General features: G+C 44.8%; 1 protein-coding gene and 1 non-coding gene across 3 annotated transcripts in view; one reads left to right on the top strand and one right to left on the bottom strand.

Moving 5' to 3' along the window:
• Positions 1 to 18,683, top strand: part of DIS3L2 (DIS3 like 3'-5' exoribonuclease 2) — a 450,189-nt gene that overhangs the window by 188,401 nt on the left and 243,105 nt on the right. For both annotated transcript variants that reach the window (XM_029065889.2, XM_029065897.2), the window contains exon 7: positions 14,702 to 14,790. In XM_029065889.2, the coding sequence (XP_028921722.1) occupies positions 14,702 to 14,790 (89 nt within the window). The remainder of the gene's footprint in view (positions 1 to 14,701; positions 14,791 to 18,683) is intronic.
• On the bottom strand, positions 6,501 to 6,638 carry LOC114815681. The gene has a single exon (XR_003763484.1). It is a non-coding gene; the product is annotated as a small nucleolar RNA SNORA7 (small nucleolar RNA).

Genomic DNA, 18,683 nt, shown 5'->3' with positions numbered 1-18,683 from the left:
GTTCTTCTTAGTGCCTGGCCTGATTTCCACTTTCTGTGACTTCCCCATTTGCCATCCAGGTTTTTGCACAGCACTGGGGTTAGCCAACTTGGCATCTGACTACCCTTTCCTTTCTCCCTTTCCATGTATGGATGTACTCTGCGCCTATGCCCATGGGACCGTTGGTTTAAGAAGGGTCCATTACTCTTTGGACTCCTTTGCCTCCCAGGCTTTCTTCCTGTTGGGTTCTTCCTAAGGCCCTGTGCTTGCTGAATTCAGCTTTCTTAAAATTCACTGCTAATTTCTTTCCTTGCTTCCCCAAAGATCCTGAATGCCACCATCTTGAGGGTACTCGCTGCAAGTTCCACTGAACTCTAATACCTTGACTAATTTTTCCTGGTTTGTGAGAATCAAATGAAGACGAGAACCAACTTTATTTGATTTCTCATACTTTCTAAATTATGAAATTCTCCCCGCACAATCGTGGTGTTTGTTAAGGACGTATCATGTGCCAAGCACAGTTCTAAATGCTGGGGAAGATGCAGGGTCATCAGGTCAGACACAATCCCTGTCCCACATGGGGGGGCTCATAGCCTAAGTAGGAGGGAGGACAGATATTGAATCCCCATTTAACAGATAAGGAAACTGTGGTACAGAGGAAGTAAGCAATTTACTCACAATCACCCAATAGGTAAATAGAGGAGATGGAGCAGTACTGTGGCCTACTGGAAAGAGCGTGGGCCTGGAAGTCAGAAGGATGTGGGTTCTAATTCCAGCTCCACCATTTGTCTGCTGGGTGACCTTAGGCAAGTCACTTGGCTTCTCTTTGCTTCAGTTACCTTATCTGGAAAATCGGGATTATGGCTGTAAACCCCATGTGGGACAGGGACTTTGTCCAACCTGATTAGCTTGTAACTATCCCAATGCTTAGTACAGTGCCTGGCACATAGTGAACTCTTAATAAATACCATTAAAAAACCAAACAATCCAGGTCTTCTGACTCTTTAGGCTTTTCCCATTAGGCCAAACTGCTCACGCATTCCAAGTGTAAGGAGCTGTGGCTTTTCCTGCAGGTATTTGAGTAATTCTAGGGACAACATCAGATTCTTACCCAGAGCTACTTTGGTAAATTGATATAATGACTGCTACTAATACTAATGATAATGATACTTGATAAGCGTTTACTACGTGCCAGGCACTGTTCTGAGTACTAGGATAGATGCAAGACAATCAAGTTGTACACAAAACTTGTCCCACCTAGAGCTCAGAATCTAACTAGGAGAGAGTAGGATTTAATCTGCACATTACAGACGAAGAAAATGAGGCACAGAAAAGTAAAGTGACTTTCTCGTGGTTACATAGCAGACAAGTAGCTCTGCCACGTGTCTGCTGTGTGACCTTGAACCAGTCACTTCACTTCTCTTCACCTCAGTTTCCTCATCTGCAAAATGGGGACTGTAAGCCCCCATGTGGGACATGAATTGTGTCCAACCTGATTACCTTGTATCTACCTCAGTGCCAGGCACATAGTAAGTGCTTAACAAATACCAGAAGTAAAAATAATAATAATAAAGTGGCGGAGCCAGAATTAGAACCCCGGTCCTCAGACTCCCAGGCTCAAGCTCTTTCCAAAAGGTCTTGTTGCTTTCTCATTCATCTTCTCTTGTTGGTTTGGAGATCCTTCCATGATATCCCCATATTTTCTTTCTCTTTACCGTAATCCTTTTGACTTTTTCCTACTTCTCAGGTGTTATGTCCTGCATTTGTAAAGCAGAACCATAATTCTTTTCCCCTTTTGATACTCTGGTCCCCTGTAGTGCTCCTCTTTTAGCTCAGCATTCCAGTTAAATGTGCTACCCTCAGATGAAGAAATAACTGTGGTCCCGAGCCAATGGCTCCAAATTTTCATGCATTTTCTCCATGTTCCCATTTTAGGCAGTAATGGATCTTCCCCTTTCACTCTCTCTTTCACTCCTCTGGCAGCATCAGTATAATTTCCCAAGTCAACCCAGGCAATAAGATCTTCCTCTAGATTTAGGTCAGCCACTAATTCAACAATTTATCGGCATATCCTTAATGATTCTCGTTAAGTCCTCCTTTGGTTAGCTCTAAATCAGTGAATCAGTTGTATTTATTGAGCTCTTACTGTGTGCAGAGCCCTGTACTAACAACAGGGCAGAGCGCAATATGACAAAGTTGGTAGGTACGTTCTTTCATTTGATACTTCAAGAACCAGATTTTCATCTCTGCAAAAGAGTTGGCCTACAAAGGGAAAGAGGCTAGGCAGAGTTGGAATGCAGTCCTAATCACTATGGCCAAGGCAGAAGGAAGATAATCAGTGGTATAATCAGAAGGTATATAATCAATAGTGTTCTGTTTACTGTGAGCAGAGCACTATATTAAGCACGTGGAAGAACAGTACAGCAGCGTTGGTAAATGAGTGTCTTGCCCACAACAAGCTTACAGTCTTGGGGGGACCATGGAAACAAACTGGGGTTCAGGCTCACCTTTTTTCCCAGAGAGGTCCAAATTTATCAAAGGGCATCATTTACTTGCTCATAGGCGGCTAGTATGGCGTCGTAATCATTAAGCCTGATGAGATTTTCTTATGCTTTTGGTAACAACTCTATTCGGATCCTCCGTTTTCAGCACAATTTTTGAAACAAAGTATGTGGCTTCTAGATAGGATCTTCCGTCTAACATGGGAGAGAATCACTAATCACTAGCACTGTTTTCTTGGAGGAAGCTACCAATTTTAGTATTTCGGCTTCTGCTTTTTCTCCTTCTCTGCAGTCTTGTAATTTCTTCTGTCTTCAGGACATTTTTATTTGCATGTCTACAGATACCTCAAACATCACATGTCCAAAACAGAATTCCTCATCTTTCCACTCAAGCATCGTCCTCCCCCTGACTTTCCCATCCCTTGACGGTATTACCATCCTCCCTGTCTGACAAGCTCATAACCTTGGCATTATTCTTGACTCATCTCTCACTCAACCCACATAGTCAGTCTGTCACTACATCCTTTCAGTTCTATCTTCACAACATTGCTAAAATCCTCCCTTTCTTCTCTATCCAAACTGTTAAGATGCTGATCCAAGCACTTGTCCTATCCCGTCTTAATTATTGCATCAGACTCCTTAACTAACCTCCCTGCCTCCTGTCTCTCCCCCGTTCCAGTCCACAGGTCACTATTCTGCTTGGATCATTTTTCTCTAAACCTATTCAGTCTCTCCCCACTCCTCAAGCACCTCCAGTGGTTGCCCATACATTTCTGCATCAAAAAGAAACTCCTTACAATTGGCCCTAAAGCACTCAATCACCTTGCCCCCTCCTATCTTACCGTCCTGGCTTCCTACTCCAACACAGCGTACACACTTCTGCTCTTCCAAAAGCAACCTGCTCTCTGTACCTCAATCTCCTCTTTCTTGCCGCTGACCCCTGAACCACATCCTACCTCTGGCCTGGGACTTCCACCCACTTCATATATGGCAAACCACCCCTCTCGCCACTTTCCAAGCCTTCTTAGCTTCACTTCTCGTCCGAGAGGCCTTCCCTAACTAACTATGTCCTCATTTTCCCCACTCCCTCTCCCTTCTGGGTACCCCTTGTGCTGGGATTTTTACCCTTTAAGCACTTGATATTCACCCAACCCTCAGACTCACAGGACTTACGTATATATCTAAAATGTATTTTAATGGCTGCCTCCCACTCTAGACTGCAAGCTTATTGTGGCAGGTATGTGTCTATCAAATCCATTATATTGTATGCTTCTGAGCACTCAGTACAGTGTTCTAAACACAGCAAGGGCATAAAAAATAACTGATGGTCCAGTGAGGTCCAGATATTTATTTTTTTTAGCAGAGGAGAGATGTTGTGTATGCATATTACAGCTATTTGATTTAGATTTTTTGTCACTTCTGGTGCTGATGATGTTTGTATGATTTGTAATGAGGTCGAATGTGCACCGTGCACATTCTTATAATCTTCCCTTTATCCCCAACACAAATACATCCTTCCATTAACACACTCAGGGAGGATGGGTATGGGGCCTCATAGAGGAGATAATACCGTTTTTTCTTATGTACTCTAAAATCATTAATCATTGGCTGAGTGTTCCATCTCCCTTTTTCTAAAATTCTGTGACTTGGTGGGACTTCATGGATGGTTGTCACGATACCACCCCCACAGCACTTTTGCACATAGCTCATTATGGGCAGGGATCATGACTGTTAAGTCTAGTGTATTGTAAACTCCATAGCGCTTCGTTGATTCATTCATTCAATTGTATTTATGGAGCACTTACTGTGTGCAGAGCACTGTACTAAGCACTTGGAAAGTACAGTTCTGCAACAGAGACAATCCCTACCCAACAACGGGCTCACAGTCGGAAGGGGGAGACAGACAACAAAACAAGTAGACAGGCATTACTGCTCTGCATATAGAAAGCACTAAATAGATGTCATCGATCAATTGATCAGTTAGCGTAATGGATAGAGCACGGGCCTGGGAGTCAGTGCCTGGCACACAGTAAGCGCTTAACAAATACCACCATTATTATTATTACCTTTAGACTCCCTTGCTTCCTCTATCCATAAAGTATTTTCATGTCTGTCTCCCGGACTAGACTCTAAGCTCCTTGAGAGCAGGGATCATGTCTACTTTGTCCATTGCACTTACCAAAGTGCATATATAGTACTTTGCTCTGCCCACAGTAAGCACTGCTGGAATAATAATGCCATCCACTGATCCATAATGGAGAAACATAGCGAAGCAGCATGGCTCAGTGGAAAGAGCCCGGGCTGGGGAGTCAGAGCTCATGGGTTCAAATCCCGGCTCCGCCGCTTGTCAGCTGTGTGACTTTGGGCTAGTCACATAACTTATCTCTGCCTCAGTTACCTCAAATGTAAAATGGGCATTAAGACTGTGAGCCCCACGTGGGCCAACCTGATCACCTTGTATCCTCCCAGCGCTTAGAACAGTGCTTTGCACATAATAAGTGCTTAACAAATGCCATTATTATTATTATCCATAGTGGTCCTGAGATCAATCCCGAGAGTCTGTATTAGACCCAGAATCCCAGTACCTCTGGTGAGAGCTCTGGCATCACTCATTCATTCATTTGATCGTATTTATCAAGCGATTACTATATGTAGAGCACTGTACTAAGCGCTTGGGAGAGTACAGTGCAACAATAAACAGATACATTCCCTGCCCACAATGAGTTTATACTTTGGAGCGGCGGGGGCAGACATCAAGATAAAATAAATAAATGACAGATATGTACATCAGTGCCATGGGCTGGGAGGGGGGAAGAAAAAAGGGAGCAAGTCAGGTCACTGCAGGAGGGAGTGGGAGAAGAGGAAAGCGGGGGCTTAGGGAAGGCTTCTTGGAGGAGCTGCACCTTCAATTAGGCTTTGAACAAGGAAGAGTAATTGTCGGATTTGAGGAGAGAAGTCGTTTCAGCCCAGAGGCAGGACGTGGGTGAGGGGTCGGCCGAGAGATGGAGGCACAGTGAGAAGGTTAGCATCGTGTTTTGCCAACCCCCTTGGGGCTGTGGTGGAGGGGCTGCTAACTAGGTCCCAGAATCAGAGTTGTTGCTCGGGGACTGGAGCTTGAAAAGAGCCCCCTGAGAACTGTGGCCTTAAGCAGAGAACCTTCCTTCTTCCTCCTTCCTCTCCCACCCCACTCTTTTAGTCATTCCAACCTGGAGAAGATTGACCAAACAGCAAGAGGGGTGTTAATTTTCACATCCCCCAGAACACAGTAAGAATTGGTAAGTCTGGCCTCCCTCCCTCCTGCCGCCTCCCTCCCCAGTCCATATACCTCACCTTATCATTTTTCTAAAAAATCATTCTGTGCACTTTTCCCCACTCCTCCTCAACCTCTAATGTTTGTCCACCCTTCTTCATGTCAGAGAGAAACTCCTCATCATTTAGGGCACTCAATCAGCTCTCCCTTTCCTGTGGAACCTCACTCCTTTCCCACTACCACCCAGCCCGCACACTTTGCTCCTCTGACTCCAGTCTACTTACTGGGTCTCAATCTCACCATGCTCGTCAGTAACCCCTTGGTTCACATCCTCCCTCCTGCCTTGAATGCCTTCTCCATATCTGACAGACCACCGCTCTCCCCATCTTCAAAGCCCTTCTAAAATTGTATCTCCTCCAGGAAGCCTTCCCTAATCTAGCTCTCATCTCTCCACCCTATTTACCTTCCCTTCTACACTTAGATCCATCTGCCTGGGCACTTGGATCTGTAGCCTTTAAACACTTTGATAATCACCCCTCCCCTGTTGTTGTTGTCTTATGCTGTCGAGTCATGTCCGACCCATAGCGACGCCATAGACGCATCTCTCCCAAAACACCCTGACTCCATCTGCAGTCGTTCTGGTAGCGCATCCATAGAGTTTTCTTGGTAAAAATATGAAAGTGGTTTATCGTTGCCTCCTTCCATACAAGAAACGAGTCTCTGCCCTCACTCTGTCCCCTGCAGCTGCTGCCCAGCACAGGTGAGTTTTGACTTGGAGCAGATTGCCTTCCACTTACTAGCCCCTGCCCAAGCTAGGAATGGAATGGATAGGCCTCTACTTGACTTTTCCTCCTGTAGTCGTGACTGGTAGAGTACTGGAAGCTCTCCAGGTGCGACCCTCAGAGGGGTCACCCCTCCCTTACCCCTCAGCATATTCTTAAACTGTTCCTTCCCAAGCTATAATTTATTTTAGTGGGTGTCTCCCTTATTATATTATAAGCTCCTCAAGAGCAGGGATCATATCTGTCAAGTCCATTGGTACTCACCCAAGTGCTCAGGACAGTGCTCTGCACACGGTAAACACTCACGAAATGCTACTGATTGGTTGATTGATTGAAGAGACTTTTCTTTCTCCATTATTCCACGCAGGCAAACAGATCCAAATCTACTCTGAATGGTACGGATAGCTTGATCAATGAAGCCATTACTTTGATGAACCTATGCAGTTAGGCATGGAAAGTAATTTTGTCTTAAATTAGACTTCCCCTTGTAAGTAGTAGGTGTTCTTTTAGTGTTTCTTCTTTCCAGTGAGCACGGGAAGATTTTTTCCAGTTGGTTGATTTTGTGATATCCGAAGCGGTGATATATTTTCATTTGCAAGTGGATATTGCATCTTTAATTTTATTCCTTTTGGAGGGAATTGTAAATTTCCATGTCTACTCACTCAAGATTCGAAGAAAGTAATCCTGGATCCTGTCAAAGTTAATTAGGATATTTGTCAGATGGATTTAGGTACACCTTGGCCACCTCAGTGTCACGGTAATCTAATTGTCCACCAAACTTTTGATGTGTCGGCAAATCATGAAGTATCGCCAGACATATCTGTCTATTGTGTATTTAATAAGATGACCTGATCAAACTTGATTTTCTTCTTGAGGGAAGGTGCCACATCTCAATCTCAGGGTACCGTATTAGCTGTTTGGACATTTTCCATCATCTTAAAAGTGAAAATTCTCATTTAAATTTCACGAAATCCCTAAAAGGTGATTAGGATTTAACCCAGAACTTTACTGGACTTGTATTGCCCAAAGACACCTCGAGGGAAGATTTGAAAGATTTGTTTTTGAGCAAAGCAAATGCTGGGTTGAAGATTTTAAATGTTTAATGATGACATTTATACCTGGAGAAAAGTGATAATGAAACTCAATTTCAGGATGGAACATCCCAGCAGCATCATCATCATGTCAAAATATCAATTTTACTTAGAGCTGTGCAACAAAAAACACATTTTGGCTTGGTGGTTCAACAGTCTTAAATGTGTTGGTTTTAGTGAAGCTCATTGTGGGCAGGGGAAGTGTCTACCGACTCTTTCATACTGCACACTCCCAAGTACTAAGTACAGTGCTCTGCACACAGTAGGCACTCAATAAATATGATTGATTGATTGATTGGAGGCAAAGAGTGTCTTGAGAATTTTGTCAGTGGTATTGCTTATTTTTACTAATTAGGGAACCATCTGCTCATGCCAAAGGATGGCCCGATCAGTCAACACCCCACCCGTCCTGCCACCCGTCCCGAGGAGTAACCAAAGGACCATGGAGAGATTTAATTATAGAGAGCCAGGTCTTCCCTCAGCAGGGGCCCTGGAGAGAAGATGGGTGAAACGGACTACTCCCCGTACCTGGTCCTCCAACTGGGCCTCCTGCCTTTCCTACCCGAAGTTCTCTGTGGTTGCGTCTCTTAATATAATAATAATAATTAATGATTGTGGTATTTGTTAAGCGCTTACTAAGTGATGGGCACGGTACTAAGCATTGGCGTGGATACAAGCAAACCGGGTTGGACACAGTCCCCGTCCCACATCGGGCTCACAGTCTCAACCCCCATTTTCCAGATGAGGTAACTGAGGCCCAAAGAACTGAAACCTCACCCAAGGTCTCACAGCATACAAGTGGCAGAGCCGGGATTAGACCTTCTGGCTCCTAGGCCTGGGCTCTATCCACTCTGCCATGCTGCTTCAGCTCTCCTGCATTCTTCCCCTCTTCCGCCACCCCCCTCCAAGGCCCAGCAGAGGACTTCCCTTTCTCCCACCCCCCGAATTACTCCTCTGCTATTTTGATGAGGCCTTAAGACTGAGATTCCAATGTTTAAGCTCTTTTCAAAAGCTCAGGGGCGTGTGTGTTTGGGTGTGTGTGTGTGTGTGTGTGTGTGTGTGTGTGTGTGTTCATTTTTTGCCTTATTATGGACTGTGGCCTCCCACTCTCCTGCCTGCTCACTCAGTGCAAACATAAAACAGGAAGCTGTTTGTGTTTCCTAATCTTTGGAGGCAGATGTAAGACTGTGTGACTGTGGGCAAGTCACTTTACTTCTCTGTGCCTCAGTTACCTCATCTGTAAAATGGGGATTAACTGTGAGCCTCACGTGGGACAACCTGATTACCCTGTATCTACCCCAACGCTTAGAACAGTGCTCGGCACATAGTAAGCGCTTAACAAATACCATCATTATTATTATTATTATTAAGAGACTTGATCCAGACTCACCATCCATTCATTCATTCAATCGTATTTTTTGAGCACTCCCCCAGTGCAGAGCACTGTATTAAGCACTTGGGAGAGTACAATATAACAATAAACAAACACATTCCCCGCCCACAGCGAGTTTACAGTGTAGAGGGCTGGGGGGAGGCAGACTAATATAAATAAAGAAATTACTGATATGTGCGTAAGCGCTGTGTCGCCGGAGCCAAAGGTGTGCTACAAGGTTTCCTGACCATGAGTTCTTTAACTAAGCAGCCTTGCTAGGGCTCCCTATGGAAAGAAGCCAGCCAAGACCATTTCTCCCCCTTTCCCAGGAGTGTTCTCCTTATCTTTGATAGCCAGATAGTGGAGTTGACAGCTTTCCTTTGGGTTGCATCACTTTAAACCGTAATTACGGCATAACTAATTAGGCCGTGTTCTTGGTGTGAACAAGACAGGGTTCCCCGCCAAGATTACCTTATGAACCCAGAGCATGGAAAGGTCATGTTTGGGCTTAATCTTTGAAAACCATTAGAGAAGCGCATGGCGTAGTGGAAGGGGCACGGGCGTGGGCGTCAGAGGTCGTGGGTTCTAATCCCGGCTCCGCCACTTGGCTGCGTGAGTTTGGGCAAGTCACGTACCTTCTCCGTGCCTCAATTAGCTCATCTGTAAATGGGGATTAAGACTGTGAGCCCCACGTGGGACAACCTGATTACCTTGTATCTACCCCAGCTCTTAGAACAGCGCTTGGCACATAGTAAGCGCTTAACAAATGCCATCATTACTGTTGACGCCTGTCGTTTTGTTTTGTTGTCTGTCTAGTTGCCGGCTTCTAGATTGTGAGCCCATTGTTGGGTAGACATGGTCTCTATTTGCTGCCGAATTGTACTTTCCAAGCGCTTAGTACCGTGCTCTGCACACAGTAGGCGCTCAGTAAATACGATTGAATGAATTGAATGAATGAATTACTGGGCCTTCTCCCCTGGGCTGCTCTTTTGCCTTGAGCGATGCCCGGCGTACCCCCTGGTTAGGAGGAGCTCAGTCTGCAGCAGTAGTTATTAGGGGATGAGAGTACTCAGGCTCTGCCAATGCGGATCTCTTTCCTGACTAGGAAAGTCGAAGGCCTCCTTGGCCCCTGTTGACTCCCAGATCTGAATTTGACAAGTTTCAGCTGGATAGAGATTGTAGAAGTTAGTTATCTTCAGGTGAAGCACTATCTCCACCCACCCCACCACACAGACACTCACGCAAATACGTACTTTTGGTCGTTGGTCTTCCATTACCCCTTCATTCAGTCATATTTATTGAGCGCTTAGAGTGTGTAGAGCACCGTACTAAGCGTTGGGGAGCATATAATACAACAATAAACAGTCATAGTCCCTGCCTGCAACGAGCTTACAGTCCAGAGGAGGGGAGACAGATATCAATACAAATAAATAACTTACAGATATATAAGTGCTGTGGGGCTGGGAAGGGGGGAAGAACAAATGTGTCTAAGTGCTGTGGGGCCAGGAGGGAGGGGGAAGAGCAAAGGGAGCAAGTCAGGGTTGCACAGAAGGGACAGGGAGAAGGGGAAAGGGGGGGTTTAGTCTGGGAAGGCCTCTTGGAGGAGGTGTGCCTTCAGTTAGGATTTGAATTGGGGGAGTGTGATTGGCCTTCAGATTTGGGGAGGGAGGACATTCCAGGCCAGAGGATTGAATGAATGAATTGCCCCTGGCATCCTTTAGTAGGCTACCCTTCTTAAGACCTTATCAAAATAGCAGAGAAGTAGTTCCCGGGGGAAGGGAGGAAGGATGGAAGGGGTGGTCCTTGGAGTTAGAGGGGTGAAGAGGGGAACCCAGGAATCAGAAGACTTGGGTTCTAATTCCGGTTCCTCAGCTTGTCTGCTGGGTGACCTAGGTCAAGTCACTTAACTTCCCTGTGATGATTACGTAATATGTTAAGCGCTTACTATGTGCAAAGCACTGTTCTAAGCACTGGGGGGGATACAAGGTGATCAGGTTGTCCCACGTGGGGCTCACAGTCTGAATCCCTATTTTACAGATGAGGTCACTGAGGCGCAGAGAAGTTAAGTGACTCGCCCAGAGTCACACGGCTGAGAAGTGGCAGAGCCGGGATTAGAACCCATGACCTCTGACTCCCAAGCCCGGGCTCTTTCCACTGAGCCACGCTGTGCCTCCGTCTCCTCATCTGCAAGGTGGGGGATTCAATACGCATGCTCCCTCCTACTTAGCCTGTGAGCCCTATGTGGGACCTGCTTATCTCCTTTCTACCCCAACGCTTAGTACAGTGCTAGACACATAGGAAGCGCCTAACAAATGCCACAATTACCATTATTATCGTTATTCGCCTGCCAGTGCAGGTGGGCAATCTGGGTGGGCCGATGCCTGTGACAGTACAAGATGCTATTTCTGGATTTTTCTGGGAAACATCTGATGGTTCTGGAAACCTGGATCATAGTCTAAAAGAAAAAAAAAATACAAATCTAACTGTATTTGATGATTTTCCTCTTCAACTTATGGCCAGGGTGACAGATAGTTTGGAAAACGATTTTCTGCAGAACAATTAGAAATTCGGCTTTAAAAAGGACACCCTGGTAGGTAGATGATTTCAGCCCAGATGGAAAAACAAACAGTGGGATCCTTCTCAGCCCCGTATAGTTCAGATCATGTCAAGGTTTCCATAGTACACTCCGAATGGGAAAAATTGGCTCTCAGCTCTTTCTCTAAGGAGGGACCGGGCCCAAGAAGGATTTGTTTGTTTATTTTGGCCAAACGCAGACAAGATAGTTTGGGCAATTTCTAAACCGTGATAATAAGTACCACGACTCTCCTCCCAGCTCTCACATATGGACGGCGTGGAATTTGGAAAATCGAACCTCAAATGTGTCGACTGGGAAGAGGGCTTCGTAGAAGGCAATAAAGTCAACAAACAAAAACACGAGAGATGAAAATGGTGAAAATGTCTAGTCTGCTATTTTTTCATGGAGTTTTTTTTAATACTCCTGGTACAGCGCCTAAATGTGCCTTTACTAGAGAGGTGCGGTTTTCACTTTTTTGGGAGAATGTTCATTTTATAAGTTTTTTGAAGATGGAAATTAAACATTAAAGGAATTTAAGTACTTCACTGACACTAACTGAGAAAAGCCAGGAAAGTGAGGGCTGGTGGTTTTTTTGTACTTAATAAATATAATCTATTTTCCACCATTTTGTTTATTATGGCTGCTATAGAAGTACTTTTAAAAGTTTAAGTTTATTTTGATTTTGTTCTATTTCAGCAGATGTGCACAATAAATGAACCTATCTCCATTCTCTGTTGTGGCCTGGGGCAGAGTTAAATAACCTTTTTGTGTGTAGAAGAGGGGTTGGGGGTGGGAGGGAAGGTGGTGTGTGGTGGCAGGGGGGAGGTTCTTTCACATTCGGATGGTTTAGTTGATTCAACTTAAGTTGAGGGCACCAAGATACTTTCATCTCTTGACCAAGATGAAGATAATTAGATCAGGCACAGTCCCTGTCCCTCGTAGGGTGCACAGCTAAAGAGGTGGGGAGAACAGGCACTTTATCCCCATTTTAAAAAGGAGGAATCTGAGGCACCGAGAAGTTGTAAATAGTCATAGTAGTATTTATTGAGCATTCACTTGAGTTCATTCATTCATTCAATCGTATTTATTGAGCACTTACTGTGTGCAGAGCACAATAGTAAGTGCTTGGAATGTACAGTTCGACAACAGAGACAATTCCTGCCCAACGGCGGGCTCACAGTTGAAACGGGGGAGACAGACAACAAAACAAAACCCTGGGCACTTGGGAAATCTAGAATAATGAAGCGACACATTTCAGCCCACAAGGACCTTGCACTCTAATATAAAAATATTGACAACTAGGATGGTCAAAATCAATCACTTTATTTTACATACACACGTTAATGCTCAGAAGGGTGTAAAAAGTGACTTGACCAAGGCCGCACAGCTTGGAAGGGGCAGAACTGTTGGATCGAGCACGGGCTTGGGAGTCAGAGGGCATGGGTTCTAATCCTGGCTCCACCACTTATCAGCTGTGTGACTTTGGGTAAGTCACTTAACTTCTCTGTGCCTCAGTTACCTCATCTGTAAAATGGGGATTAAGACTGTGAGCCCTATGTGGGACAACCTGATTACCTTTTATCTACCGTAGCACTTAGAACAAAGCTTGGCACATAGTTAAGCGCTTAACAAATACCATCCTTATTATTATTATAATTATTGTTATTATTCTTACTAGAACCCAGGTCTCTCGACTCCTAGTCCCGTGCTCTTTCCTTGTTCCCTGGGGTAGAGAGATGTAAGAGAATCAAATTAGACATCCAGGGCTCGCAGCCCAAGAGGTAAGGAGAGGAGATGTCTTATCTCTGCATTGACTTTAAGAGTGGAGCTTTGTGGTCTCTCATTTCCCCCAGGGAGACCGTGAGTTCCTTGACGGCAGGGAATTTGTCTCCCAACAAGAGCATTATTATGTTGGTATTTGTTAAGCGCTTACTATGTGCAGAGCACTGTTCTAAGCGCTGGGGCAGATACAGGGCCATCAGGTCCCACGTGAGGCTCACAGTTAATCCCCATTTTACAGATGAGGTAACTGAGGCCCGGAGAAGTGAAGTGACTTGCCCACAGTCACACAGCTGACAAGTGGCAGAGCCCGGGAGTCGAACCCTTGACCTCTGACTCCGAAGCCTAGGCTCTTTCCACTGAGCCACGCTGCCTGGGAGTCAGAGGGTCTGGGTTCTAATGCCGACTTGCCACTGGTCTGTTGTGTGATCTTCGGCAAGTCACTTCACTTCTCTGGGCCTCAGCTCCTTCATCTGCAAAATGGGAATTCAGTACCTGCTCTCTCTCCTACATAGACTGGGAACCCTATGTGGGATCAGATTATCTACCCCACTGCTTAGAAGAGTGCTTGACATATAGTAAGTGCTTAAGGGAAACGGTGTTGCTTGGTAGAAAGGGCAAGGGTCTGGAAGTGAGAGGATGTGGGTTCTAATTCCGGTTCCGCCACACGTCTGCTGTGTGACCTCGGGCAAGTCACTTCACTTCTCTGTGCCTCAGTTACCTCATCTTTAAATTGGAGATTAAGACTGTGAGCCCCCTGTGGAACAGAGATCGTGTCCAACCTGATTACCTTGCATTTACCCTAGCGCTTAGAACAATGCTTACCATGTAGTAAGCACTTAACAAATACCGTAATAACAATTATTATTAGTAGTAGTAGTATCTCTATTACATTACAGCCTCCCATCTGCATAAAACAGTGCCTGACAACCAAGTAAGCACTCAGTGAATACCAGTGAATGATTGATTACAGAAGCAGCATGGCTTAGTGGAACGAGCCCAGGCTTGGGAGTCAGAGGACATGGGTTCTAATCCCGGCTCTGCCACTTGTCTGTTGTGTGACCTTGGGCAAGCCACTTCACATCTCTGGGATCTCATCTGTAAAATGGGACTGGGACTAAGATTGTGAGCCCCACGTGAGACAAGCTGATTACCTTGTATCTGCCCCAACACTTAGAACAGTGCTTGACACATAGTAAGCACTTAACAAATGCCATTATTAAGCACTTATTGTGCCCTGAGGGGGAATGTATAAGGATGATAATTCAGCCAGAGTTTGTAGCTCAATGGGATCCCACAATCTAAGAAGAAGATTAGGAGTGGTGGAACACCACCAAATGCAGACACCTAATAGATTGATTTTATTTTCTAGGGGTCAACAGTCCTGATACGGGGTCTGCAAAGCAGGCAGACAGCATTAAGGAGCAAGATCTAGAGAAGTTGCTACAGAGATCTGCCAAGGTAACTTTCTATAATAATAATGGTGGTATTTGTTAAGCGCTTACTATGTGCAAAGCACTGTTCTAAGTGCTGGGGGTGGATACAAGGTGATCAGGTTGTCCCACGTGGGGCTGACAGTTTTAATCCCCATTTTACAGGTGAGGTAACTGAGGCACAGAGAAGTGAAGTGACTTGCCCAAAGTCACACAGCTGGCAAGCGGCGGAGCCTGGATTGGAACCCATGACCTCTGACTCCCAAGCTTGGGTTCTTTCCACAGAGCCACAGGGCCTCCTCTGCTTATCTTTATTGCTGTTGCAGCACAGGCTAAACTAAGGTGCTCACTGAGTCGGTCTGTAGAGGCAGTATGGCATAATGGATTTGTACATTCCAAGCGCTTAGTACGGTGCTCTGCACATAGTAAGTGCTCAATAAATACTATTGAATAATGGATAGAGCTCAGGCCTGGGAGTCAGAAGGTCATGGGTTCTAATCCCAGCTCCGCCACTTGTCTGCTGTGTGACCTTTGGCAAGTCACTTCACTTCTCTGAGCCTCAGTTACGTAAAATGAGGATTAAGACTGTGAGCCCCGTGTGGGACAGGGACTCTTTCCAACCTGATTAACTGGTATGTACCCCAGTGTTTGGTACATAGTAAGCACTTAACAAATACCATATCATCATCATCATCATTTCTTCTCCTCTGAGACTTTCCACTTTTTCTTTGCATCTGGGTTAAAAGCAAAGAGGTTTATTGAAGACAGACCCCCTAGACTAGTGAATAAACAAGGAAAATGGCTTTTAACCTTTTTCTACCTCTTATCCAGGGGTTTGTATAATCGGCAGGAAGCTTTTCCCTGTGATCACTGAGGGCTTAGAGAGAAGATACTAATGTGAGAGTCGTATGGCCTGGAAAATAAAGCCGTGAATGGAGCTGGAGTCCTGATTTTTCCATTGTTTTCTTTTTGTCCCCAAAGAAGGTATTTCATAGAAAGGGAAGTAAATCATTATCTTCATCACAGAAAGGGTGTCTATTCATTTAAATAATAAACAAAATTGTAAAGACTGTTGGAAATGCAAAATGAAAAGTTGCTTGGGAACTGCAAAATGAAAAGTACTTAGTTTGTGCTGAAGAGGAAAGTTTTCATATTCTTTTCAAAAGGTGCTACAGCCTTCTGTAAGCATCTTTTTAAAAATAGCACATTTTCTTTAGTGCCAGTTGCAAGGAGTGAACAGTTCTTTGTACAAGGAGATCATTCTTATTCTATCCCTGTGAAATAAGGGAGCGAGCTACAATGTTTCTCCCTGGTTACAGTAAAGAACACTGATTTTTTTAAATGGTATTTGTTAAGCACTTACAAACTTTCATTCATTCATTCATTCAATAGTATTTATTGAGCGCTTACTATGTGCAGAGCACTGTACTAAGCGCTTGGGATGAACAAGTCGGCAACAGATAGAGACAGTCCCTGCCGTTTGACGGGCTTACAGTCTAATCGGGGGAGACGGACAGACAAGAACAATGGCAGTAAACAGCGTCAAGGGGAAGAACATCTCGTAAAAACAATGGCAACTAAATAGAATCAAGGCGATGTACAATTCATTAACAAAATAAATAGGGTAACGAAAATATATACAGCGTCAAGGGGAAGAACATCTCGTAAAAACAATGGCAACTAAATAGAATCAAGGCGATGTACAATTCATTAACAAAATAAATAGGGTAACGAAAATATATACAGTTGAGTTGAGTCTAACAAACTCTAGTTAGATACAAATGAATCAGGTCAGACACAGTCTCTGTCCCACGTAAGGTTCACAGTCTAAATATGAGGGAGAACATTTATTTAATTCCCATTTTACAGTTGAGGAAACTGAGTCAGAGAGAAAAGTGATTTGCTCAAGGTCACACATTAGGCAGAAGTGGCATGGGATTAGAACCCAGGTCCTCTGACTCCCAGGCTCATTCATTCATTTCATTCGATCGTATTTACTGAGCGCTTACTGTGTGCAAAGCACTGTACTAAGCGCTTGGGAGAGTACAGTATAACAACAAACTGACACATTCCCTTCCCACAAAGAGCCCACAGTCTAGAGGATTAAGCCACACTGCTTCTATCCACTTCTGATTAAAACAACTCTGTGGGTTTATACCTCTTATAAGCATTAAGCATTATATATGCTTAAGAGAAGCAGCGTTTCTAAGTGGAAGGAGCCCGGGCTTGGGAGTCAGAGATCGTGGGTTCTAATCCCACCTCTGCCACTTATCAGCTGTGTGACTTTGAGCAAGTCACTTAACTTCTCTGTGCCTCAGTTACCTCATCTGTAAAATAGGGATTAAGGCTGTGAGCCCCACGTGGGACAACCTGATTACCTTGTACCTACCCCAGCCCTTAGAACAGTGCTCAGCACGTAGTAAGCACTAAACAAATACCATCATTATTATTATTAACTTCTCTGTGCCTCAGTTACCTCATCTGTAAAATGGGGATCAAGACCGTGAGCCCCACAGTGCTTAGTACAGTGCTCTGCACACAGTAAGCACTCAATAAATACGAATGAATGAATGAATAAATGACAACCTCATTAACTTGTATCTACCCCAGCGCTTAGAACAGCGCTTGGCACATAGTAAGCACTTAAAAAATGCCACAGTAAGCGCTCAATAAATTCCCTGATGCTGCTGCTGCTGCTGCTGCTGCTGATAATGATTATGGAATGAGGCACAGCAGAGCCAGCGGGGAAGCAGGAAATTTGAATAGGAGTCCCGCCCTTCCCAACCAGTGCCAACCTTCCAGACCGAGCACTTTAAAGAGGTGAGGCGATTACTATATCTCCGTCATCTGATCCATATATTCGCTTAGCTTTTCGACGTCCACTCCACGTGGACACGGGGAGTGATCCCCTCCACTGTTGGTTGAACTGGACTCACACTTGCTCTTCTCAGGCCCCTGACGGGACCGGAGAGTTTCCAGGCAGGGCTGAAAAGAGGCAAATTGGTGGCTTTCTGGTCTGTTTCTTCTTACAAGCCTGGCCCCTTCTGACTTCATCCTTCTTTTAAAAATCCCTGTTTCTTATTCTCCCCAGTGCCTACTGTGAAAAACTTGCACCTTTGACATAGCTGTGTGTATATACTATGTGTATTATGTATTTGTCATGTCTGCTCATTCTATTGTATTTTCCCAAGTGTGCCTTGGTAGTAATACTATTTATTAAGCACCCCCTTTGCACAAAGTACTGTATTTGACACTGATTAAAAATCACACGTGGTGAGAATGACACCTTATTAAAAGCTTTATCACCTCCAAGAAACTTTCCCTGACTAAGCCCTCATTTCATTCATTCAATAGTATTTATTGAGCGCTTATTATGTGCAGAGCACTGTACTAAGTGCTTGGAATGTACAATTCGGCAACAGATAGAGACAATCCCTGCCCATTGACGGGCTTACAGTCTGTTCATTCATTCATTCATTCATTCAATAGTATTTATTGAGCGCTTACTATGTGCAGAGCACTGTACTAAGTGCTTGGAATGTACAAATCGGCAACAGATAGAGACCGTCTAATCACGGGCAGTCTAATCTTCCACTTTCTTCTATGTTATTCTTGGACTTGGATTTGCACCCTTGATTCACCCTTCCCTCAGCCCTGCAGCACTTACGTACATATCCATAAGTCATTTATTGATATTAATGTCTGTACCCCTCCCACCCCCAGACCTTAAGCTCACTGTGGGCAGGGAACGTGTCTACTGACTCTATCGTACTCCCCCAAGTACTGTGCCCTGCATATAGTGGGAAAGCAGCGTGGCTCAGTGGAAAGAGCTTGGACTTGGGAGTCAGAGATCATGGGTTTGAATCCTGCCTCTGCCACTTGTCAGCTGTGTGACTGTGGGCAAGTCACTTAACTTCTCTG

Source organism: Ornithorhynchus anatinus, chromosome 1, assembly GCF_004115215.2.
Source record: "Ornithorhynchus anatinus isolate Pmale09 chromosome 1, mOrnAna1.pri.v4, whole genome shotgun sequence".
Taxonomy (NCBI): Eukaryota; Metazoa; Chordata; class Mammalia; order Monotremata; family Ornithorhynchidae; genus Ornithorhynchus; species Ornithorhynchus anatinus.
The sequence above is the reverse complement of the archived record's forward strand: the minus strand, read 5'-3'. Positions and strand labels throughout refer to the sequence as shown.